General features: G+C 43.1%; 1 protein-coding gene across 2 annotated transcripts in view; it reads left to right on the forward strand.

Moving 5' to 3' along the window:
• The window catches only part of NUSAP1 (nucleolar and spindle associated protein 1), a 354,820-nt gene that overhangs the window by 38,020 nt on the left and 291,320 nt on the right, over positions 1-25,480 (forward strand). For both annotated transcript variants that reach the window (XM_089686683.1, XM_089686682.1), the window contains exon 3: positions 16,957-17,059. In XM_089686683.1, the coding sequence (XP_089542809.1) occupies positions 16,957-17,059 (103 nt within the window). The remainder of the gene's footprint in view (positions 1-16,956; positions 17,060-25,480) is intronic.

Here is a 25,480-nt window from a genome sequence, read left to right on the forward strand (position 1 = left end):
TTATTCGTATGTATACCTCTTTTGTACTGCCATAGCATTGACCCACTATTCTATTGCTCTTGCAGGAGGGGGGATCTTGGTTATTCTGGTGCGACCGCACTTTAGTATATGGCACAGTGCACCCCTAAAATGGTGCTTTTTGGAATCTTTGTTTTTAATGTAATGCTTTGGAGCTTTTACAATTGTAAACTGATGTTATCAGACCACTGTAACTTTGAATTATTTCAATAAAGAGATTATGCAAAAAAAAAAATTTACCCTGAAGGTACCTCCGGGTTCATGGCAGCCACCACAGATTTCTCAGTCTTTTCTCTTACCCTCTCATTTAGAGGAGGTGATATTTGCAAAAGGGGCCGCACTGACCAGATGTTTTTTCCTCCTAAAAGGGTTTGCTCGGCTGCATCCAATGGAAGAATGGGTTTAGGAGGTGGAGTATGGCCGTTGAGGCAGTTGTTTTCATTTTGTAAAAATAATGTGACATGCCCTATGGATAATTGATCAAGGATCCAGCAAAAATACTAAGATGGAAACAATAATGAAGGCCTCTTTTTCTTTGGGTGGGGCTGCCATGCAGCAAGCAGTAGCAGCATTTTGATGTTTGACAGTCTTATGCCAGCCATAGACTGTTTGGAAAAAAAAAAAAAAAAGTCTGATTTTCAAAGATTAATCACCGATTTCCGCATTATTAATGGGTTATTGGTCAGCTGGTTTTCGGGTTTTTTGCACTTTTGGATTATCGGTCATGGTGGAAAATTCATGGAACGACCGATTTTCACATCCATGATGGCCAAATCATACGATCATTTGTACAAAAAAAAAATATGCGCATGAGCCGTGACCTGGAAGGAACAGAAGTTTTGGCTGTTACATGGGGTGAACTTTATGACTTGGTCGGCCGATTTTTGTAATCGTTGGTGGTTACGTCAGTTTAACGAACGACCGATTTTTCGTTTATCGTTCGAAAAAACGCACGGTTTTCGAGCCGTCTATGGCCTGTATTAGAGCCATATAAAGCACCTGTCTAGGAACTTGTACTCCAAAGATAGAGAGGGTGAGTTAAGTGAAAGCTTAGCAGAATTACCCTGAAGGATTCCACTTGGCAGATTTCGCGCTTGGGACTGTTGCCTGTTCACACATGCAGGATATTTGACTGAAGGTACTGGTCAGCAAGGTTATCTTGTACAAGGTTTCCTAGAAGCAGTCTTTTCATCACTCACAGGTCTCATCCTCCAGAGTGACACCTCAGCCCCAGTTCCACAAAAAAAAAAAACTTGGTCCTCGAAGGCTGCAAAAGTCTGATTCCTGGTCTTCCCCTATATAAAGGAGTGTTCCCATGCATTAAGGTGGGGAAAGCTTTTGCAGATTTTCCTATGAATCCAGAAGAGGGTGTCTTTCATGCCATTTGAGAACAGGAAAATGTTCTGCTTTTTATCCATGCCTGTTTACGGTTCCAATCCAAACCTGAGATAATCATCCAATTTTTGGATTTGCACAGTCAACAAAATTTCTCAAAGTATGGAGGTTTCAAACGGCTTTCCTCAAGCCAGGGGATTTCCTGACATCAGTGAATGTAAAGGATACCTTTTTGCAATAGAAAGTTGGCACTTTTCAGTTAGTGGCATGGATTTTTGCTCTGTCCATGGTTCTGTGAGTGTTTTGTGAAGGTTCTAGTCCAGGGAGTGCCTATCTTGGGTTACCTGGACTATTTGCTGATCGTTAATCCTTTCATCACCTGGAACAAATGTGCTTTTTGGGAAAATACTTTACTGAATAACCTACTGGACCTTCTGTCAAACCACCTGGTTCTCTTGCACTGATGAAAACAGGAGAATCCTGGTAGGGGTCCAGTCAGATGGTGCCACAGCCATCGCATGTGGCAATCGCCACGGAGGGACCAGGGCCATTCTTTTCAGATAAGGGGGAGTCGCTTCCTGTCCTGGGCAGAGCTCGATGTCCCCGCTCTATCCAGTTGAATGCAGCTTCCTAGCCTCACTCCATGTCACATAAAATTTCCAGGTCCTATGGTAAATCAAGTTCTTGAAGTAGTCTTCCTGTCCCTCAAAAGTGTGTAAATGACACTATCCACCAGGAATCTGGCTTCTATAAACAAATCCTTAAAAGCCAGCAACCATAAGGAAGGATGGACAACTGGACCTCATCCTCTGATATATTTAGTATGTCTGCAAACCATGTCAGCTTGGGCCAAGGCAGTGGTACTAGAATTGCCGGTATACCTTCCAACTGAATTCTATGTAAACGGGTGGAAAAAGCTATGTAGGAGAATAGGCATAAATCACAGAACTGGTCCCCCAGCATCTCCAAGGCATTTACCACTATACGTAAGGTTCGCTGGTCCGGGAGACAAACTTACCCAGCTACGCAATGAACCTTGATACTATCAGATCCACATTGGGCCTGCCCCTCGTCAATAGAGTGCTCTGAACACCTCTGGATGGGTGGACCATTTACACTGATACAATGGCCAATTCCTGAGGCAATCCGCCTGCCAATTCTCTAACCTTGGAACGTGTCCTAGGTAGGAGAAGGAAGGGATTTAATGTAATCCTAAAGTCAACCTCCTAACTTTTTTTTTTTTTTTTTTTTTTTTTTTTTTTTCCCCCCCCTACTCCACTTTTCTGACTGTTTTTCACTAGTTTTGCATTTGGCTAGGGTCAGTGTCACTAGCATGAGGCGATACCTGGTCCCTACAGAGGTTGCACAGGCAGTCCAACTCCTCCAGGATGGCACATCAATGCATGCAATTTCCAGAAGGTTTGTGGTGTCTCCCAGCATCGTCTCAAGAGAATGAAGGAGGTTCCACGAGACAGGCAGTTAATCTAGGAGAGCAGGACAGGGCTGTAGAAGGTCCTTAACCCATCAGCAGGACCGGTATCTGCTCCTTTGTGCAAGGAGGAACAGGATGAGTACTGCCAGTGCCCTAGAAAATGACCTCCAGCAGGCCGCTGGTGTAAATGTGTCTAACAAAACAATCAGAAACATACTTCATGAGGGTGGCCTGAGGGCCCGACGTCCTCTAGTGGGGCCCTGTGCTCACTGCCCGGTACCATAGAGACCATAGAGCTTGATTGGCATTTGCCTTTGAACACCAGAATTGGCAGGTCCGCCACTGCTGCCCTGTGCTTTTCACAGGTGAGAGCAGGTTCACCCTGAGCACATGTGACAGACGTGAAAGGGTCTGGAGAATCCGTGAAGAACGTTATGCTGCCTGTAACATTATTCAGAATGATCGTTTTGGTGGTGGGTCTTTTAATATTTTTGAGTAGTGTTTTTATGTATGTATGTCTGTACGTACATTTTTTTTGTTTTTTTAATTTCGGTCTCTTCATTTTATAGCACAAACAATACACTCTGTTGATTAAACACCACCAAAAGAACGCTCTATTTGTGTGGGGGGAAAAAAAAATATAAATTTCATTTGTGTACAGTGCTGCATGACTGTGAAAATTGTCAGATAAAGTAGCGCAGCCCCGTATAACAAAAAATGGCCTGGTCATAAGGGGGGGGGGGGGGTTAATCTTCCGAATGGCAAGTGGTTCTAACCTGTTTTGTGTCCCATGATGTACTCTAAGAAATGGATTGTATAGCTAAGTACAAAATTCAATTAAAGTGGTAGGCATACAATATAGCTTATTTATAGTTTAGATAGTTTATAGTGCTGGTATTTGGATTTTTTTTTGTGTGTATCCAATAGTGGTATTATAATACGCACATTTTTACAATTAATTGAACTCTGGCACTTTAATAGGCGGTGGATTGGGGGGGTCATATGAATAAGAGGGTACACCATAATGGATGGTTTACACCACTACATGTACTGTAATTTTTGTAATGTATTTTGATATAAACCTCTTTATTAACTTCTTCCTGTCCGCCCATTGTACATAGATGGCAGACGGGAAGCTTTGCTGGTGCGGGCTGACCTACCTGTAGGTCATCCCGCATCAATGACTCCTGTGTGGCTCACAGAGCACACACCCCAGAGCCTGGTGATCGGTGTGTTGCATTACACATTACCACTGTGTACAGGCGATCACATAGTGTTTTACCATGTGACTGCAGTGGCCAATCACAGCACATAGTAAACAATGGAAAGTAAAAGTAAAGATCGCTTTTCTCTGCTCTTCGTGTGAGAACAGAGAGAAGTGATCCTGCAGTGTGTGAGTGTACAGCAGCCGGTCAGGCTGCTTGTATACTCAGACTGCTGTTCCAGCCACTCCAGTGTCCCTGATCACTACCCCATTGTATACATAATAAAACTTGCATCCAATCCCAGTCACCTGTCCCAGTGTGCACAAAAACACCCCCATACACCATACCAATGTCCTGATCACCGCCATACGCTGTACCAGCATCCAGAGCAGACTCAATTGAAGGAGCAATGCCGGATATGGTCCCTAGGTGGTGCACAAGCGTGGGCTTTGTCCCGTTTGCATTTATTTGTATGCCAGATTATAAAACTCGCAGGTGTTTCTTGCCTTATTTTTTGAAAAAAAAAAAAACAAAACTGTCAACTAATGCATTTTCTAATGAATTTTACAAAGTCATACATCCTATTTTGAATTGTCAAACATTTTTAAACCTATATCTCAGATAATTTGAATGTCTAGTTCTAATTTCCCAATCTAATTATGTTTTCTTTCTCTTTAATAATGTTGTTGTTGTACATTCCAACTCAAACTCTGTTACAGTGGCTTAGTGGTTAAGGCTTGCAGCACTTGGGTCATGGGTTCTAATCCCAGTCATGCCAGCACCTGTCTGGAGTTTGCATGCTTTCTCTGTTTAAAAGAGAGAATTGCCGTCAATTAAAAAATAATTTTAAAAAACGGTGTGGGGTTCCCCCCTACATCCATACCAAGCCCTTCGGGGTCTAGCATGAATTTTGAGGGAAACCATGTCAAAAAAAAATGTCATGGGGTCCCCCCCAAAATCCATACCAGAACCTTACCTAATTGATAAGTCCTCTTCGCAGGTTATAATCACACAGTTGGATTTTTGTTGCTAAAATAGAACGGACCTGCTCATAAGAGTTTACACACCTTGTAATGAAGAGGGTACAGCAGCAAACAAATGGGTAATATGAAACTGGCAACATTTTCAGAGCAATAAACTTAACACACACCATCAGTTTGTTAGATGCAGGATTATCTATCCACAAAACAGTCCCGAGATCAAAAAAATCTACATAAAACCGCATAATAAAGTTAATATCACAACCAACACCTCCCCAAGTCCCCCACACATAGATTTCTGATTTTGTTTGGCATAAAGCTGCATTTCGGTCTAAGTAAATTATATCCAAATTAGGAGTTGTAAGAACAGAGCAATTAAGGCAAGTATGTGCAGATGCTCCCAAACACACGATTGTTGTAGAATAATACACACCAAAACACACTTTAGAAGGACAAAATTCAAAACCGTTACAGCCCACATCAAAACACAGCCTTAGTGGGGCTTGGGGCAATTCGGCACAAATCCTCTTTCCACCTGCTTTTAACCCTTGGTTATGTGTCTATGTGCATCAATTCTGGTATACAGGCCCCACAAGTCCATTAGCATGGCCAGAAATAAAGCAACAGTAAAAAAAAAGTGTACATGTGCAGCATACAACAGAAAATTGAACAGGGATGTGAAGGGGAACCCCATGCCAAAATTTATGGGCACAATTCACTAAAGCTTATCGCATGAGTTAAGTCAATCACATGACCACATCTCGCATGCGATACTGACAATGTCGATTCACTATTGCTAGTATGTGGTTTTTCCTGAAAATCGGAAAAACACTTGGGAAATCAAACCCAAAAAGACCTTACACCCCAGTCACATCAAAGCCAATTTTGAAATGCCGATTTGATTGCAATTTGCATAGACCTCTGTGTCAGATGTCTTGCTAATGGCAATGAAATTGGCAAGTCACCTGATTTTGAAATTGTGCGACTTCACTGTAAGCCCCTGGTCACATTGGGTGTGATTTGCATGCCAGGCAACTTGCAAATCGCATGGCAAGTCGCACCCTATTGTCCACAATTACAGTGGTCAAATCGGTGCGGTTCTGACTTGGTCGGAGCCGCGCCGATTTCTGTAGTAGTACATGCACTACTTTTCATGCGATTTGCATAGACATCTGTCCTTCACTGTAAGTCACACGATTTCAAAATCGGCTTTGATGTGACCGGGGTGTTAGGGCTGGTTCACACTGCATGTGACTTGGCATGCGATTTTCATTCCCTGAGACTTGCAAATCACATGCCAAGTAGCACCCTATTGTCTGCTATCAAAGCAGTCATATCGGTGCGGCTCTGACTTGCTCGGAACCGCACCGATTTCAAAAGTAGTACATGTCTGTGTTGGATGTCTTGCAAATCGCAAGGAAATCTGCATCTCACCTGATTTTGAAATTGTGCGAATTCACTGTAAGTCGCCCAATTTCCAAATCAGAATTGATGTGAATGGAGCCGAATAGTGGAAAATAGGGTGTGACTTGGACTAAGATTTGCAAGTCGCCTGGCATGCAAATCGAATGCCAAAACGCGCCCGATGTGACCAGGGGCTAAAGTCAATTCAGAGGAAATAAATGAGGTATGTATGTAGTGGTCCAGGCATGCAGCATGTACTGGTGTCTGTCAGTAATGTTACAGGTTGTTAAAGAATGGGGGGCCGTGGAGTCTCCCAAAAACTGAGACGTCAGCGGGGTTCCCCACTGACAGCTGAATCTAAAAAGAAACAAAGGTCAGCAATTAAGAAATTTAAAAAAAAAAAAAAAAACTTGCTGTGTCCCCCCTCCCATCCATACCAAGCCCTTCGGGTCTGGTTTGGATATTGAGGGGAAGCCCCACGCCAAAATTCAAAAAAAAAAGCGGGGTTTCCCCCCAGAATCTATACCAGACCCTTATCTAAGCATGCAGGTCAGGAAAGAGGGGGGGGGGGGGGGGGAACGAGTGAGTGCTCCTGAACAAAACCAGGCCACATGCCCTTAACATGGGGGGGTGCTTTGGGGGCAGGGGGCTCCCTTCCCCAAAGGACCTTGTTCCCGTGTTGATGGGGTCAAGGGCCTCGTCCCCACAACGCTGGCTGTGTGGTTGTGCGGGTCTGGGGGTTGGCTTATCGGAATCTGGAAGCCCCCATTAGCAAGGGCCCCCCCAGTTGAATGAGTATGGGTCTGATATGGATTTTGGGGGGGAACCCCACTTGGTTTTAATTTTAGGGGTGGAGCTTTCCCTCTAAATCTGTAATAGACCCGAAGGGCTTGTTATGGGTGGGAGGGGGGACCCCATGTCTTTTTGTTTAATTAGCCGCCAATTCTTTCTTTTATGTTCAGCTGTCAGTGGGGAACTCCGCTGACAGCTGCAACATGTATGCTGTATGGTTTTCACTACTGAAAGGCCACATGACTTGATAAACTAATTTCTTTTTTTTTTTTTATAAAAAAATGCTGTGTGGGATCCTGGAGCACATTTGGATGCGATAACATAGCGTGTAGTGAATTGTGCCGATTGTGTGATTTAGCCCCCCACCAACCCCCCCCCTTAAAACGTAGAGTGCAAACCAGCAATATCAAATCAATCATTAGTCCAGGCCCTTATCTTGCACCATCATTTGACATTCACATAAGGCCTGGGCTGGTCTTGAAGGAGCTTGAACATGGACAAGGCCTCATTCTAATTTACATACTAGGGATCATTTAGACAGAAGCCAAAGATGCTGCCAGCATGTCTGTGAGGGTAGCCCCCCAGGGAGAACATGTAATTTCATTGCAGTGGTTGAGATTTGAACTGACGGACCTTAGTGCTCTTAGGCAGCAGTGCTAACAACTTAACCACTGTGCTGCCACACACATCCTGACTGCATTTCTGTGGTGCGAATCAACCCTAAGTCCCTGGGCAAGGTCAGTGTAACTATTCTGATATCTCAAATGTGACACAAATGTCGTGCTATGTTGCCAATTCAGATGTGTGTTGGTTCTATGTATCCCAATACAAAGAATTGCAATACTAATATTGTCCTATTTATCCTCCAAAATGTGCTGTGTACCAAAATCAGAGTGAAAAAAGCTGTAAAAAGAGGGTGACACCACTATTGCAAAGTAAAACCAACAAGCATTGAAAGGAGCAAATACATTTTGGGAGATATTGTAAACATTTGGGATTGCGATGCATATACCCAACACGTCTCATTTAGTGACACAGCATAACATTTGTGTTCGTTTTTAATTTTAAGAATGAATATTTCAGCAACGCTGGTTTGGTGTGTGCTGCATGTGGACAGCTGAGGGATGTTGGGTGAAGATTATTTTTAGATGTTGATAAAAAAGTGCCATTGGACCACCATTATTGTAATCTCTCAAATTTCAAAGTCCATGAGCATGCTCAGTAACACAAGGCACACGCTCAGAAATGGCAATTACCTGGGCATGCTCAGTGTAACAAGAAACATGTCTCAAATGGCTAAGTTGCTGGGCATGCTCAGTGTAAAACGATGTATGTGCCAGACATAGGTCAATGTGCATGATCAATGTAAAGGACAGTACAGAGATAAGTATATATACTGGAGATAATATATGCTTCCAAAAATGTACTAGCATTCATTAAATGTTTCGCAAAGAAAATGAATGTATTAGAAACACCGAAACGCTTCTTATAAATGATTAATAATCGGAAATAGAAGTTATGAGATTATTGTTGTTGAGATATATCTTTGTCGCCAAATTTCAACAGTTACAATTGGGGAGATATACGAGGACATATATTTAAGGCACAATAATATATATTTTCTAGATCTTTGAAATATGATATATCAAATTAACATTTCGCACAAAATATACAGAAATATGAATAAATGTCATGTAAAACCGTCACAGAAAATCATTTAAAAAGGATAAGAAGCAAGATAAGGGCCTGGACTAATTATTGATTTGACATTGCTGGTTTACATTCTACCCCTCTTTAGGAAGGGTTTGTCAAGCCAAGAGCTGAGATTCCAAGAAAGGAGTAAGAGAGTGTTAGTGGGGGGAGGAGGGGAGTGCCCTTTGTAACACACTGCACACAATTCACTACGCGATATCTTACCGTATCCAAGTATGCAGGAGGATCCTGCACATCATTTTTTTAAAAACACGTTTGCATTCCCTAAAAAAAGCTACTAAAATCCTGCATGATTTTTTATCAAATCGTGAGGCTTTTAGTAGTGTAAAGCATGCGTTCATGTTGCAGCTGTCTGCGGAGTTCCCCACTGACAGCTGAATGTAAAAAGAATTGCCAGCAATTAAAAGAATATTTAAAAAATACTGGGTTCCCCCTCCCATCAATTCCAAGCCCTTCAGGTCTGGTTCAGATTGTGAGGGTAAGCCCCACACCAATATTAATTTAAAAAAATGCCCCCCCCCCCCCAAAATCCATTCCAGACCCTTATCCGAGCATGCAGGTCAGGGAAGGGGGGGGAGGGACAAGCGAGCGCCCCCCCTTTCCTGAACCATACCAGGTCACATGCCCTCAATATAGGGGGGTGCTTTGGAGTTGTTGAGCTCCCCTCCCCAAAGCACCTTGTCCCCATGTTGATGGGGACAAGGGCCTCTTCCACACAACCTTGGGCTGTGGTTGTGGGGGTCTGCGGGCGGGGGGGCGCTTATCGAAATCTGGAAGCCCCCTTTAGCAAGGGGGCCCCTGGGCCCCCCCATGTGAGTGTGGGGTACATGATACCGCTACTCATTCACAAAAAAAAGTGTGTGAAAAAAGACAGGACACGGTCTTTGACAAGTCCTTTATTAACTACTTGCCAACCACAAATAGCCGAATGACGGCTACACTGCGGCTGGCCGGTTCTGGGAGGGCGTCATGACATCCTCCCAGAACACTCTCTCCTGTGTGCCCCCGGCGATATTCGTGATCGCTGTGTCCTACGGACACAGCTGATCACATGATGTGGTAAAAGGCCAATCACAGCGGCCTTTTACCACGTTATCAGCCGTGTCCAATGACACGCTGATCACCGGGAAATGCAATTGCTGGTTCTCGGCTGCACTTTGACAGCGTGAGGAAAATACTTCCAAGAACCTGATGATCGGTGCCCACCTGTGCCCCCCAGCAGTGCGCCCACCTGTGCCCCCCAGCAGTGCCACACCTGTGTCCAGAAGTGTCACCTTCCAGTGCCCACCAGTGCCACCCACCTGTGCCCAGCAGTGCCTCCAGTCAGTGCCCAGCGGTTGTGCCAGTCAATGCCTAGCAGTGCCGCCGGTCAGTGCCCAGCAGTGATGCCAGTCAGTGCCACCTATCTGTGACACCTCATTAATGCTGCCTGTCAGTGCCGCCTATCCGTGCCACCTCATTAGTGCTGCCTATCAGTGCCGCCTGTCAGTGCCCATCAGTGCTGCCTCATCAACGCACATCAGTGAAGGAGAAAAATTACCTGTTTGAAAAATTTTATAATAGAAACTTTTTTTTTTTTTTAAATTTTTTTGCACTTTTTTTGTTTATAGCGCAAAAAGTAAAGTGCCCAGCGGCAATTAAATACCACCAAAAGGCTCTATTTGTGAGAAAAAAATTATAAAAATTTCATATGAGTACAATCTTGCATGACCGCGCAATAGTCAATCAAAGTGCGACAGCGCTGAAAGCTGAAAATTGGCCTGGTAAAGAAGGGGGTATAAGTGCCCGGTAGGCAAGTGGTTAAAAGAAAAAAACTTTACTAATGTTCCCCATAGTAGATCCAACGTCAATCACGATGCCCGCCGACCCGAAAAAAATAATACAATAGGAAAAAAAACGGCTACGCTCCTGACGATGGCTCCCGGCCATCTGCCTCTGCTGGCTTGACAGTTTTTAAACGTGTAAGGGGCGGGGCCACCCGGGGACATCATGCAGGTGACCCCCACCCCATGTGACATCGATGATGATGATTTTTTTTTTTTTTTTTTTTTTGGTGAATGAGTAGTGGTACCATGTACCTCATACTCATTCACATGGGGGGTCCCTTGCTAAAGGGGACTTCCAGAATCCGATAAGCCCCCCTGTGTGGGGAAGACCCAGTGTTGTGGGGAAGACCCGACGCCTTTTTTTTTTTTTTTTTTTTTTTTTTAACCACTGAATTTTTTTTGTAAAAGGAATATATTCTTTAAAGTTTAAGTCCGGGGGGTGTGGCGACCGTGACCCAAGATGGCTGCTCCTTGTCAGAGCTCCGATCCACCAGTGAGATCTCTCACCTGCAGCGGCCGACTACCTTTTCCCACCTGACTGCCACACCCTCCGGAGTCTCTCTCTCTCCCTCTCTCCAAGTCCCACGAGGCATTGCGGAACTGACAGTTACAAGCATGACTTCCAAAAGCAGAGACATGATGGGACTTTTAGTTCACCAACAGCTGGAGGACCACAGTTGCTCACCCGAGATAGCCGTTTTTAAAAGACAGATCTCGTAGAAACAATCTAAAACTAAGGGGAATTTCTGAATCTGTCCTTCCAGACCAACTACCAGCCTATATTCAGCAGCTACTCAAATCTATATTCTCCAAGACCTCAGATACAGAATTTGTAATAGAATCCATCGCCTCCCTTGTCCATCTCACATCCCTGATTCCGTTCCGAGGGATGTAATTCTCAGATTTCATTTCTTTCACATTTAAAGAACAAGTTATCACATGGTTCTGAAGATCTGGATTAAAGGCATCATATTGTGACCCCTTATAAATAAAGCACAATCTAAAGGGGAACCCCCAGCAATAAAGAATGTGATTATCCTGAAAGATTTGGAGATATGGTTTCATAGATATCCTCTTCAAGATAGCAGTTTGGGAGAGGTCAGCGTAGATCTGATAGGGTGAGACTGAAACGAAAGGTTTTAATCTCTAGTCGTGCGCATCCCCTGTTCCTTCGTTTTATAATAATGGAACTTCAAAATGATGTCCCGAGGTGGGCCTGCAGGTGGTCTGAGGCCTAAGGCTCTGTTTATCCTATCTATCTCCAAACAATCCACCGGGACATCAGGGATTAACTCCTGTAACAGGGATAACAGAGCCATGAAGATCTGTAATAGTCTCAGGTAGGCCCCAATACGAATATTGCGACGAGCTCTATTCTCCGTGTCAGGGCTCCAGGGTATGACCAGAGGTATGTGAACTGACGCAGGGAGACGCAGGCTTCAGATATGATATAAACAATATAATTTATTAACACTAACAATACATAAACGCACATATAATGCAAGCGTCATCAGGCAGGCCGGGTCAATAACAATCGGGCAGGTAGGAACAGGGGGTCAGGCAGAGAATGGTCGGGGTCACAAGCCAGGGATCAAACAGGAGAAGTCGGCAGAGATCTGGATCAGGCAGGGTCAGCAACGAATCGGTCAGACAGGGACAGGAAAAGGAATGCAGGTAACAAGATACAGGGCCCAGGAAAAACACACACCATGGCCCCGACTGCAGGTCTGGCCATCCCTTAAATACACCTGCATAATCAGCTTCAGGTGTTTGGCTGGCTGCAGGGTTGAGTCTCTGATTGCTAGGAGCACCCGCTGGCCAGCCCTGGTACTGCAGCCAACAAGGCAGGTGAGTCCCACCATTACTGGCAAGTCCATTCCTGACACTCCGCTTCTTCCAACTGGTTCTTAAGAGAATGTACTTCTGCTTGTAGGTTTTCTATATCCCCCTCATGGCCATCTAGAACTGTAGTAACATCACCCATTCTGACTTCTAGGAGAGCAGCCCTCGCATACATTTCTAAGTTCTTTTGAATGACAGTTGCGTGGTCCTGCAACACTGTACCCATATGAAATTTTTATAATTTTGAGACAGCGCTTTCTTTTGGTGGTATTTAATACCCTCTGGGTTTATTTTTTGCTAAACAAACTAAGAAAAAGTTTGTTTTTTTTTTTTAAATTTTCAGTTTTTGGTTTGTTATAACATTTTGTAAATAAGTGATTTTTCTCCTTCACTGATGTGCACTAATGAGGCTGCAGTGATGAGCTGCATGATGAGGAGGCACTGGTAGGTGGCACTGATGGGCATTGACAGGCAGCACACATATATGGCACTGATAGGTGGCACTGAAAGGCAGCTCAGATGGGCACTGATATGTGGCATTGATGGACACTGGCAGGTGACACTGATGGGGCTACAATGATCATCAGGGCACACTGATCATCAGTGCCCTGATGATCAGTGTACATGTCCCCTCTGAAGAATACGATTACCGACTCTCCTCACAAGCTCTCATACTGACCGCTCGTGAGGAGAGAAATGCTGATAACCAGCATTTCCTTATTTACATGCGATCAGCTGTGATTGGACACCGCTGATCACATGACACAGCCGACATCTTTGGCTCTTTCTGTTGATCGGTGATTCGCTGTGTCCAAGGGACCAGCGCACCACTGATTGCTGCACGCCCTCGCAGTTAGAGTGGGAGGACGTCATATCTCATCCTCCCAGAACGAGAGAACCGCCTTGTGCCCTTCATTTCCTTATATGGTGGGCGGGAGGTGGTTAAGCCGCTTTTTTTTTTTTGAAGCCTTTTAAAGAAGTCTTCTGTTCCAGTTTTGGAATGTTATACACAGATTGTAATGGGAAGGTTGGCACTCATTTTACGCAAGCTGCTAGCAGTCTTCACATAGTACTGCGTCATTTTTAAAACCTGGGTTTAACATTTGCTAGCTGATTGGTACTTTTTTAAAGGATGCTTTCACCTAAAATCACCTACGGGGCGTGATGGATATGATGTCACCTGCTGCTGGGATCTGGGGCGAGCAGAAGCCCGGAAACCTCCAGTGCCTAAAACACAACATACTATTAGTGCACCGAAATGAAAATTCTGGACCAAAACCGAAAATTCAGGATGCACTTGGCTAAAAACAGAAATGGAGAGTTAAAAAAATATTTTTTATAATTCTCTATCTAGTAACTGAAAATAACTTATTGAATGTGTAAAAACATGTATATGCTGTACAACAATTTTAATGGATATGTTCACCTTTTGACAAATTGCAGGTAAAAAAAATATGCATTTATTGATTTTTTTGTTTCTGGAGCATCTAAGGCAGCCTTCCTCAACCTTTTCAACCCAGCGGAACCCTTGAAATAACTTTCTGGTCTCAAGGAACCCCTACTAATTACTTTATTGGTAACTCGTGGTACTTTAGTGTGGTGGTCAGTGGGAACAATGCTCCTTACACTTGTGGTCATTGGGAAAATCACCCCCTTACAGATGGCTAAATAGATCAATGGTGTCAGTGGGAACTTATCTTATAGGCAGAAATTGTTCATTGGTCAAGGAACCCTAGCTGAGAAACCCTGCTCTAAGGCCTTAAACCAGTGATCAAGAGATTGCTGGTGCCATGCAGGTCTCCTGCAGACCTGTCAGTGTTCCTGTGTACAATACATCATATGCGGCAAGCAGATGCAGGAAAGCACAGTGAACTTCCACAACACTGTAGTAGTTCATTGAGAACTACAACCCGTACAGCTGCGTTGTTTAAATGTTTTGACCGCTAGAGGGAGGAGGAGATCCTAGCTGTTACAGCGGGCAATCGGGTGGGAGCGGAGACAGTCCGTTTTTGTAACATGTTACACCCTGAATATCTTCCAAAAAGTGAACTTATCCTTTTACCGCTTCCTGTCTGTAATTTACTGCAGGCGGGCAGCAGCTACAGGCAAAGTGACATACCCATACATCGCTCTGGCTGTATCAACTAAAGAGGGGGCATAGCGGATCCCAGTGGTCATGTGATTGCTATGCAATCACAATGTTTGCAAAGCTGTTATGAATCAATCTGATTCATAACCGCTCTGCTTTTCTTCCTAGTGAGCTGCGATTGGCCCACAGCTCTCATATGGTACATGGGCCAATCACAGCACCCTGTACCATTTGACCAGCTGGAGACAATCACAGATCACTGTATTTTTAACTGTCATGAACTTAACCCATTCATGACCGTTCAAAGCAAACATTGCATTGCAGGAACAATTATTCTTTATTGCTCCTGCAATGGAAAGTGGGGGACAAAAAATCCCTGATCACCCCACCCCCTCAGAGTAGTACAAGGTTACTATGGCAACCTTATTCTACCCTGATTTTTTTTTTTTTTTTTTTTTAAATGTACGTGCGAGTGATTGGCTCTGGGAAAGCTTTCTGTTTCCGTGTTGCTGATCACCGCCATTACTAGTACATATACAGAACAATATATTGATCACAAACAGAACTATACTTGTGCCTCCTTTAGTATGGTGTTCCCATAAACGCAGTGTTAGCAGGATCATGCTTGTTTGAAAACCAGCACTAGCGTCTGGCCCTTCTGCTGTTTTTCAGGGAAAATTTCAGTTGAGGCTGAATCAATTTATATGCACAACAATATATCGCCACCCACCCAAATGCAGCTTTTGCCAGGCAATTTGCATGGAAACCTATCATGGTTTTTTAAATTTAAAACTTTATGGGCCTAACCCTCCAAAATGGGTATTACAAAAAAGTATGAATTGCAGTCATATTGGTCCACAAACCTGATTCATCATATGCCCATTTTCTCTGCTGTTACATATATGCCCAACAAGGACCAGCAACGTACAGGTACATCACTTAACTTTGGTTATACCAGAATAATGCCTGCAGCTACAGGTATCATCCTGGTATCGTTTTTTCAGCTGGCAGTGGGCTTTCATGTAAAAACAATCCTAGCTGCTGGGTCATTTTTACAAGCAGTGGGAAGAAGTCCCACCACATTCCATGGCTTTCTTGGGCTCTCCCATCCCACAGGGGAATCCGAGAATGCAGCTGGCAATTCTGCCGACTGACCATAGAGCTGATCGGAGACCAGAATGTTCCAGTCATTTCTGTGGTCTAAGCAACTGGAAGCTACAAGTATTTCATCATTTATGTTTCGCTGGATATAAACAGCGCCATTTTTAAATTGAGAAAACATCTGATCACACATCTTTGTGTGATCAGATGCTTTAAGGGCAGAGGAGAAATCTAAAAAGTAGCAGAATGTGTTTTTGGGTTGGTATTCCAAATAGCTGTGGCATTTGTGAGCCATATAGAATTTAATTGACAAATTTGTGTATAATTTCGTTTTTCAAAAATTTATGGCAAAAAATAAAATCTTCCATGGACTCAACTTGCCTCTTCGCAAATTTCTTGGGGTATCTACTTTCCAAGAAGGAGTCATTTGGGTGGAGGGGGTTTGTACTGTCCTGACCTTTTTAGCGCCTCAAGAAATGTGATTAGGCAGTGAAAGTAAAAGCTATATATGCAAGTATATCTATACCATAACTTTCACACAAACCAATTAATATACACATATTTGTTTTTTCTTTTATACCAAAGACCTGTAGCACTATACATTTTGGCCTAAGTTTACCATTGTTGTGGTGATAATATACTACCAAAAGAAGCTTTATTTTTTGTGTGATCTAAAGACATACATTTTGTGTTGGTATGGCATTGTATGACTGCGCAATTACCAGTTAAAATAGAGCAGCGCTGAATAGCAAGAAATGACCTGGTCATGAAGAGGGGTAAATCTTCCGGAGCGGAAGTGTTTAAAAGCTTCATCAAAGCTCTGCCATTGTTGTGTAAAAGCTTGTCCAGACTGTTCTTATGATGTTCTTATGATTATGTGAACAAGGCCTTTCTGTATAGTAATAGCATGTATTGTTCCTGCAAACTTGAAAATGACATATAGGCATTTCACATATTGGTCAGTACCCACACTTTTGGAACTAATATATTGACATTTGTTTAGCTTTTACAGGTTTTATTGTTGCGCTTGTTCATGTATTGGCTCAAAAGTCTTGTTTAGTATCCAATATCCATTTTCTTTGTGTAGCCATTTTTACATTTTGAGAGGTACGCCTAATAAACTATGTTTTAGTTATTGTATTTATTTAGGTTCAACAAATGTACTCTCCAGTGTGATATATAGAAATTGTCATATTGCTTATTCACTATTCTTCTTTAGGAAAATAACAATAAAAAAGATGAAGAATCTTCCAGGCCTGACTCTGCAAGGAAGCGACAGAGGACTAAAGATGTGATTTCTGAGAAAACAAAATTGCGCCAAAGTATGTTGCATTTATCTCTCCATCTTGTGTTTAGCACATATGCTAAGGGTTTTGAATTTTATTTGGGTTAGACAAAAAGTTCATATGCTTTATCCTGAAAACTGCTGGGATAAACATTTTGAGAACCGTCAGAGGGCTGTAATTCTTATTTTCTTAACCACACCGTAGAGGCCTTGTATAACCCCGTTTATATTGATTAAAGTTGATCTTCGTGTTTTCATTTTACTTTAAACCGTTCATTTGGGCCAAGCCTGTCCAAACTATTTACTTCACTAACAATGGCAGTAGCTGTGTGTGCTGTATAAACTAAACTGTATGTAGCAAAATAATGAAACTTTTCCCTAAAATAATCAAACCACAAAATATAACCCACATAAAAAACATAAACCATAAAATATCCAAAATTCAAAAAATACAAAAATAATAAATAATCAAAAAAATTATAATCCAAAAAAATAATAATCCCCACAGGTGTAAATAATAAATTTCTTTCTTCTTTCATCAAAAACTCCTTCTCAATATCCGCAAATCCTGATGACAGTACACCTCAAAAAGAAAAAACTTGACATAGTGTCATACCTTTTTATATAAAACAACACGCGTGCCACGCAGCATGCAAAATCCTATATAAATGTGTATACTCTATAGACGAGTATCTATACACATGCCAATATCCTATAGTGAAAATGGATATAAGTGAAACACACTCATATAAAAAAGTGATAAAAGCACCATATATAAAAAAACAACTTCTAATTGACACTGCAAGTGTGTATCTCAGTGATCCCCTGAACCCAAAACAACACTCTCCAACTTATATACTGATGGGTAATTACCCTATATCCAAAACGTCAAGGCAGGGCACCACTCTGGGTTAATTTCTCCTCAAACCGATTTTGTCCAATGCTAGGGTTTTTCTTCCATTCTCAAGAAAATCCACAGTCACAGATAATATGGAACATATCCTCCTTTATTGGTAACTCACATAAAATCTGGGTGACAACAGCTCCTCCTCACAGGGATACAAGTGTGGACGGATTTAGGGAAACATTGGCCACATGTTCCCACTTCCAAGATGGCCGCGATCGCGCTTCCGGTCAACGTCGATACGTCTGACGTCACGTATCCTGACGCGTTTCGTCACTTCCTATGACTTCTGAAAGTCATAAAATTTTATGGTTTGTTTTTTATGTGGGTTATATTTGTTGTTTATTTGATTATTTTAGGGAAAAGTTTTATTATTTTGTTTAATTAGCCTTCAAGGGTGGAGGTGGATAACTTTCCTGGGTTTCTATAGGGTGATTTGTTGCTGTGGTTAAATATAAACTGTATGTAGGCTCAGCTACATACAGTATACAGTGCTGTGTTCTGGAAGCAGGATGAGAACTTCCCTGCTTTCTCCTAGGAACAAAATCAAGTTAGTCTGAGCACTGCTCAGTCATTCAGAGGAAGCTTTCTGTTCTATGAATGTGTACAAAGTTTTCCCTGATTGGCTGAGTCAGAGAGGCGGCTGCCTCAGCCAGTCAGTGGAATCTTTGCATTTGTTCATAGAATTCAAAGCTTTCTCTGAATGGTTGAGCGGCATTCAGCCCAAATTGATTTTGTTTCAGGAATGGGGCCGGAAGTTCACGTCCTGCTGCTGGAACACAGCACTGTATATAGCCAGAGCTGTGTACAGTTTATACAGCACACAGTCACTGCAACTGTTGAAGTAAATACCATGTTTGGACTGGATTGGTCCAAATTAACTATTTAACCACTTCGCGCCAGCCCTACAGCAGAAACACTGTGCAAAATACATACATACATACATACATACATACATACATACATACATACAGTTGCAAGAAAAAGTATGTGAACCCTTTGGGATTACGTGGAGTTTTGCATGAATTGGGCATAAAATGTGCTTTGAACGTCATCTAAGTCACAACAATAGAAGAACACAGTCTGCTGAACATAATACTACACAAACATTAGATGTTGCCATGGTTTAATTGCACATAACATGTAAACATTCACAGTGCAGGGAGGAAAAAGTATGTGAACCTTTGGACTTAATAACTGGTTGACCCTCCTTTGGCAGCAATATCCTCAACCAAACGTTTCCTGTAGTTGCAGATCAGACCTGCACAACGATCTGGAGTAATTTTGGACCACTCCTCTTCACAAAACTGTTTCAGTGTAGCAATATTCTTGGGATGTCTGGTGTGAATCGCTCTCTTAAGGTCATGCCACAGCATTTCAATCGGTTTGAGGTCAGGACTCTGACTGGGCCACTCTAGAAGGCGTATTCTGTGCTGTTGCAGCCATTGTTTTGTTGAATTACTTGTATGCTTTGGGTCATTGTCCTGTTGCATCACCCATCCTCTGCGGAGCTTCAGTTGGCAGACAGATGGTCGTACGTTTTCCTGCAAAATGTCTTGATAAACTCTGGAATTCATTTTCCCATCAATGACAACAATCCGTCCACGCCCTGAGGCAGCAAAGCAGCCCCAAACCATGATGCTCCCTCTGCCATGTTTTACAGTGGGGATGAGGTTTTGATGTTGGTGTGCTGTGCCTTTTTTTCTCCACACATAGTGTTGTGTGTTCTTCCCAAACAACTCAAACTTGGTTTCATCTGTCCACAGTATATTTTGTCAGTAGTGCTGTGGAACATCCAGGTGCTCTTTTGCAAACTTCAAACGTGCTGCAATATTCTTTTTGGACAGCAATGGCTTCCTCCCTGGTGTCCTGCCATGTACTCCATTCTTGTTTAATGTTTTCCTTATTGTAGATGTGTCAACAAAAATGTTATCATGTGCCAGAGATTTCTGTAGGTCTTTAGCTGACACTCTGGGATTCTTCTTTACCTCATGCAGCATTCTGCGCTGTGCTCTTGCAGTCATTTTTACAGGACGACCACGCCTAGGGAGAGTAGCAACAGTGCTAAACTTTCTCCATTTGTAGACAGTATGTCTTACCATGGACACATGAACATCAAGGCTTTTGGAGATACTTTTGTAACCCTTTCCAGCTTCATGCAAGTCAACAATTCTTGATCGTAGGTCTTCTGAGAGCTCTTTTCTGCGAGGCATGTTTCACATCAGACAGTGCTTCTTGAAACCAGTAAACCCAAAACAGGTGTGTGTTTTTTTAAGGGCAGGACAGCTGTCAGCAACACATCCAATATCATCACACTGATTGGAGTCAAGGTTGGCTCACTCCTGGCTCCAATTAGCTCTGGGAGAAGTCATTAAGCTAGGGCCTCACATACTTTTTCCTCCCTGCACTGTGAATGTTTACATGTTATGCGCAATTAAACCATGGCAACATCTAATGTTTGTGTAGTATTATGTTCAGTAGACTGTGTTCTTCTATTGTTGTGACTTAGATGACATTCAGAGCACATTTTATGCCCAATTCATGCAAAACTCCACGTAATCCCAAGGGGTTCACATACTTGTTCTTGCAACTGTACATACACGTGATTTTGCAGTTCTGGGTAGGGGGTGCACGTCCTACCCGCTCCGCCATTCGCAGCCTCAGCTGTCATTCACTGGGTCCTGGCCTGTGATTACTCACCGGAACCTGGTGATTGCCGAGTACTACCTACGGGGTAGAGAACTATTTGTAAACAATACTGCTCTCTCCCGTGTCATCTCCTGCATGCTGCTTTGTACAGTGAAGCACACGCTGCACTGATCATTGTATTGGTGTCACTGGGGATGTCAGTGACACCAAGTCAGTTCCTCCAGTGTCCGAATGCCTGCAGCAGTCTCGCTAGCAGTCGCTGATTACTGCCATTACTAGTGAAAAAAAATCCAGTATATACGCCGCAATTTGTAAACGCTATAACTTTCACATAAACCAATTAATTTATACGTATTGGGATTTTTTTTTTCTTAGCAAGGACGTAGCAGAATACATTTTGCCCTAAGTTTATGCCTGTTTGATGTTATTGGACATGTTTAATAGCAAAAAGTCAAATTTCTTTTTTTTTTTTTTTTCCTCATTGTCCAGTCTTTTTCAGTTTATAGCACAAAAAATAAAGAACGCACAGACAATCAAATACCACTGAAAGAAAGCTTTTTGTGGGGAAAAAAATTTCTGTAAATTAATATATTGCAGCTTTCCAATCATTAGGTGTAGTGACTGCATTTTTTTAGGCATTTTGCATTTTTTAGGCATTTTTCCTATCTGCTTTCACTTGGTGATCTGGCCAGTAACACACTTCCTGTTTTACAGAGACATCTTTGGACAGCAGCATTGTCCGTCTGGGGGTGGGTAGTGTTATATGAACTAACAGATTTATATACACTAACAAATTGCTGCCAACTTCCAACTAATACTTGGTAAATACTTAGTTTTGTTGATCCCTTTAACTGCTACATCCTGGAGTTTGCATTTTCTCTTTGTACCTACATGTGTTTTCTCCAGGTTCCTCCCACACTCCAAAGACATGCTGGTAGGTTATTTAGCTCCTGTCTAAATTGCCCTAGGACAGTGATGGCAAACCTTTTTGAGCCCGAGTGCCCAAAACTGCAACACAAAACCAACTTTTTTATTTCAAAGTGCCAACACTGCAATTAACCACTTGCCTACCGGGCACTTCTACCCCCTTCCTGCCCAGACCAATTTTTCGGCTTTCAGTGCTGTTGCACTTGACAATGACAATTGCAACACATTTTTTTCACACAAATAGAGCTTTTTTTGGTGGTATTTAATCACCACTGGGTGTTTTATTTTTCGCACTATAAATGAAAAAAGAGCAAAAAATTAAAAACATAAAGGGTTTTCTTTGCTTCTATTATAAAATTTTGCAAACGGGTAATATTTCTTCTTTGATGTGCGTTGGTGAGGCTGCACTGATGGGCAGCACTGATGGGCATTGAGGCGGCACAGGTAGCACTGATGAGGTGGCACTGGTGGGCATTGATGAGGCACTGATGAGGCACTGATGATGCACTGATATGCAGCAATGATGGGCACTGATAAGCGGCACTGACTGATAGCACCAACTGGAGGCACTGCTGAACGGCACTGATAATCAATGCCCTGATTATTAGTGCAGATCTCCCCTGTCACATTTGCCGGTTATCTGCAGTACTTTCTTCAATCTGTGACAGCGTGCAGCCGATAACCAGCAACTGTATTTACATTGTGATCAGCTGTGTCATTGGATACAGTTGATCACGTGGTAAAAGCCTGCTGTGATTGGCCTTTTACCTTATCACGTGATCAGCTGTATCCATAGGACACAGCGATCACTGGCAGCGCAGGGTGTGTGCCACTGGGTTCGCGTTCTGGGACGCCCTCCCAGAACTAGACAACCACGCTGTAGCCATCTTTTGGCTATAGCATGGTTGGCAAGCAGTTAATCTCACCTCTGGCAGTGTCGGTGTGGCTTCCAACCCAGCAGCTCATTCCCATCCACGCTGAACACATAGCCCCTGGCCCCGGAGCAGTGTGGGAGTCTCTTCCTCTCTTCCACGCCCATCCCCGGCTACATCACCCTTGGTGCCAGATCTGCATAGGAGCCGTTTCCTCTCGTCCACACCCACCCTGGCCCCAGAGACGTGGGAGATGTAGTTTGATGGGGGTCCAGTGTGGACGAGATCTGGATGGCCGGTCAGTGTGCATGGTCCGTGTGCGCTCTTCTTCCTGGCATGCCCACTGAGATGGCTCTGCGTGCCAGCTCTGGCACGCGTTCCATAGGTTCGCCATCACTGCCCTAGGACGTCTATGTATGAATGGGAGTTAGGGACCTTAGAATGTAAGCTTTTTGGGGGCAAGTACAGATGTGAATGCAAAATATAGAGCACTGTGTAAATTGTCAGCACTGGAAAAAAAATAGAAAAAATGTCTAAAGGCTGTTTTTTGCCAAAGAGATATACACTGTCTTTTCAGCAACAAAAATGAATTATAAAAAAAAAAAAAAAAAAAAAAGCTTACCTGCCTGTTCGCAGTCCTCTTTAAAATGTGCACTGAGCGGCACATGCGTATCTCCGTTTATATTCCGGAATGGTGCCTGTGTGCCAGGCATGACCAATTTATGTGCATGCAGAGGAGCTACTTTATCACATGCCTGCCAGTCAAGATGGCTGAAGATGGGGGCATGGCTAGGACATGGCGAATTGAACACACTAGCTCCAGAGCTCTGTGTGGATCTTATGACCAGGCTGATAGTCTGGACTCTACAGCCTGCACTGCTATATGGCAACAGAAAACTCCCTGCAGCAGCTGGGGGGAACCAAGGGGGCCTTGAAATCACCCAGAATTTCTTATAGAACCCCCCCCCCCCCATCTCTCATCTGCAGCTTGGCCCAAGATGGTGCAACCTCGAGCTGGAAAAGTGGGACTGGCTGTAGGGAAGAAATTGGCAGCAATCGACAGACAGCAACACCTTCTACTTACCCATCTTAACACAGGAGCTGCCAAGGGCTGAGTCTCCCACTGATTCTTTACTTTCACAGGCATTAGAAGCCCACCTAGGGGGTAATCTGCAAGACCTACTCGCATACCTGCCTTTCAAACAAGGCATCCATGAAATTGCAGCATCTATTGTGGACTCCCTTTATCTGGAAATACAGGACTTGAAGCAGACCGAAACCTTTGCAGAAATGGTTACTGCACTAATCACAGCAGCACTTCAGCCACAGTCTGCTTTTCAATGCCAGCTCATAGATATGCAACAATGGAGCTGTTAAAGGCTGGAAAAAATAACCTACTGTATGCCTGTGAGGAAACCCTGAGGCTACACAGCAGGTAGTGACCTGCACTCCACTGTAAATGCTATCCTGAACCATCTGCTGGAGAAGCCCCCAACAGCCAAATTGGAACTTGATCGGGTACAAGGTATTCAACCACCTGTTCCCCCTTCCTCTTCTGCTGCTTCTCCTCTGCCCAGGGGTGTCCTGTGCAGAGTTAATTTCTTCTTTATTAAAGAGGAATTATTCTGACAAGCCTGGTCTAAAAACCTGATCAATTTTGATGAAGCAGTCATCCGGGTACTCCCAGACATCTCCATGCAGACCTGCAAAATGTGATCCCTCCTACGGCCACTGCTTGAAGTGAGACAGACACATCCTACTAGTGGGGCCACCCCTTTCACCTTCAAGTTTCTGTACAAGCCAGTCATATTGGCACCAAACTGGCTAGACTCCTTGCGGAGTGTGGAGGCACTGAACCAACCACCACCGAGACCACAGTGGATCTGTAGGCCCAGATCTCATGCCTCCAGCTGGGGAACAATTAGAGCAACCCTCTCATCCCCTGAGGACAGTTAAACATGACTTGGCATTCTGTTTGAACTGTTTTGCTCATCCAGTACCCTGGACCTGCCACTCCTCCAGAACCTGGAGGACTGCACATTATCATTCTCTTCCAAACTGTGAGGGAGGGCCTTCAGATTAAAGTACTGCTCTCTGAATGCACTTTAATAGTGGTATGTAGGGTACACCCACATAATACTTAACCCTTAGACTCTCTTTAAAGGGTAATTTCACCTTTTAGACAAAAATAATGCACATTTTTTTGTTGCAGGTAAAAAATGTGCATTTATTATTTTTGTTCAAAGGAGCCTGTAAAGCATTGTACCAGCGATCAGTAGATCGCTGATGCCTTGCAGGTCTCCTGCAGACCTGTCAGAATATCTGCTTGCTGTACGGGATGTACAGTCAAGCAGATATTCTGACAGGAAGCTTCAATTGACTACCACGGTGCTCCAAAGCGCCATGGTAGTTCATTGAAAACTATAAGTCCTCTTGCTACCAGACGAATACCTAGAGACGTAATTGCTAGGATACAAGGACGGGCCTTTCTAGCCGCCAAATGAATGGGAGAATTAACAGACCCATTTTCAAAATTTCAAATCTTCGCCGACCTATCTGCTGCCACTATGCAACAACACAAATAATTTTCCCCTATAACTACTCAACTACGTGAGTGCAAAATCACCTACCAGTGGGGTTTCCCTACAAAAATTAACATTACACACCAAAGCCACACGTACAGTTGTGTTCAAAATAATAGCAGTGTGTTGAAAAAAGTGAAAGCTCAAAATCCTTCTAATAGCTTTTATTTCCACACACAAATGCATTGGGAACGCTACACATTCTATTCCAAATCAAAACATGAAGAAAAATATATTAAATTTGTGTTGTTCCTCTAATAAAATTTGAAGAAAAGTGAATATTAGACTGTTCAAAAAAATAGCAGTGTTTGTATTCTTCTTTACAAACTCAAACATTCACTATATAAACTGAAAAATGTTTGCAGATTTTGCTTTCCTTTGAATCACTTAATATTTAGTTGTATAGCCACTGTTTCTGAGAACTGATGTACATCTGTGTTGCATGGAGTCAACCAACTTCTGGCACCTGTGAACAGGTATTCCAGCCCAGGCTGATTGGACTACATTCCACAGTTCTCTATTTC

The sequence above is a fragment of the Staurois parvus genome, unplaced genomic scaffold (genome assembly GCF_062004578.1).
Source record: "Staurois parvus isolate SC_StPar_1 unplaced genomic scaffold, SC_StPar_1.0 ptg000406l, whole genome shotgun sequence".
In the NCBI taxonomy this organism is placed as follows: domain Eukaryota; kingdom Metazoa; phylum Chordata; class Amphibia; order Anura; family Ranidae; genus Staurois; species Staurois parvus.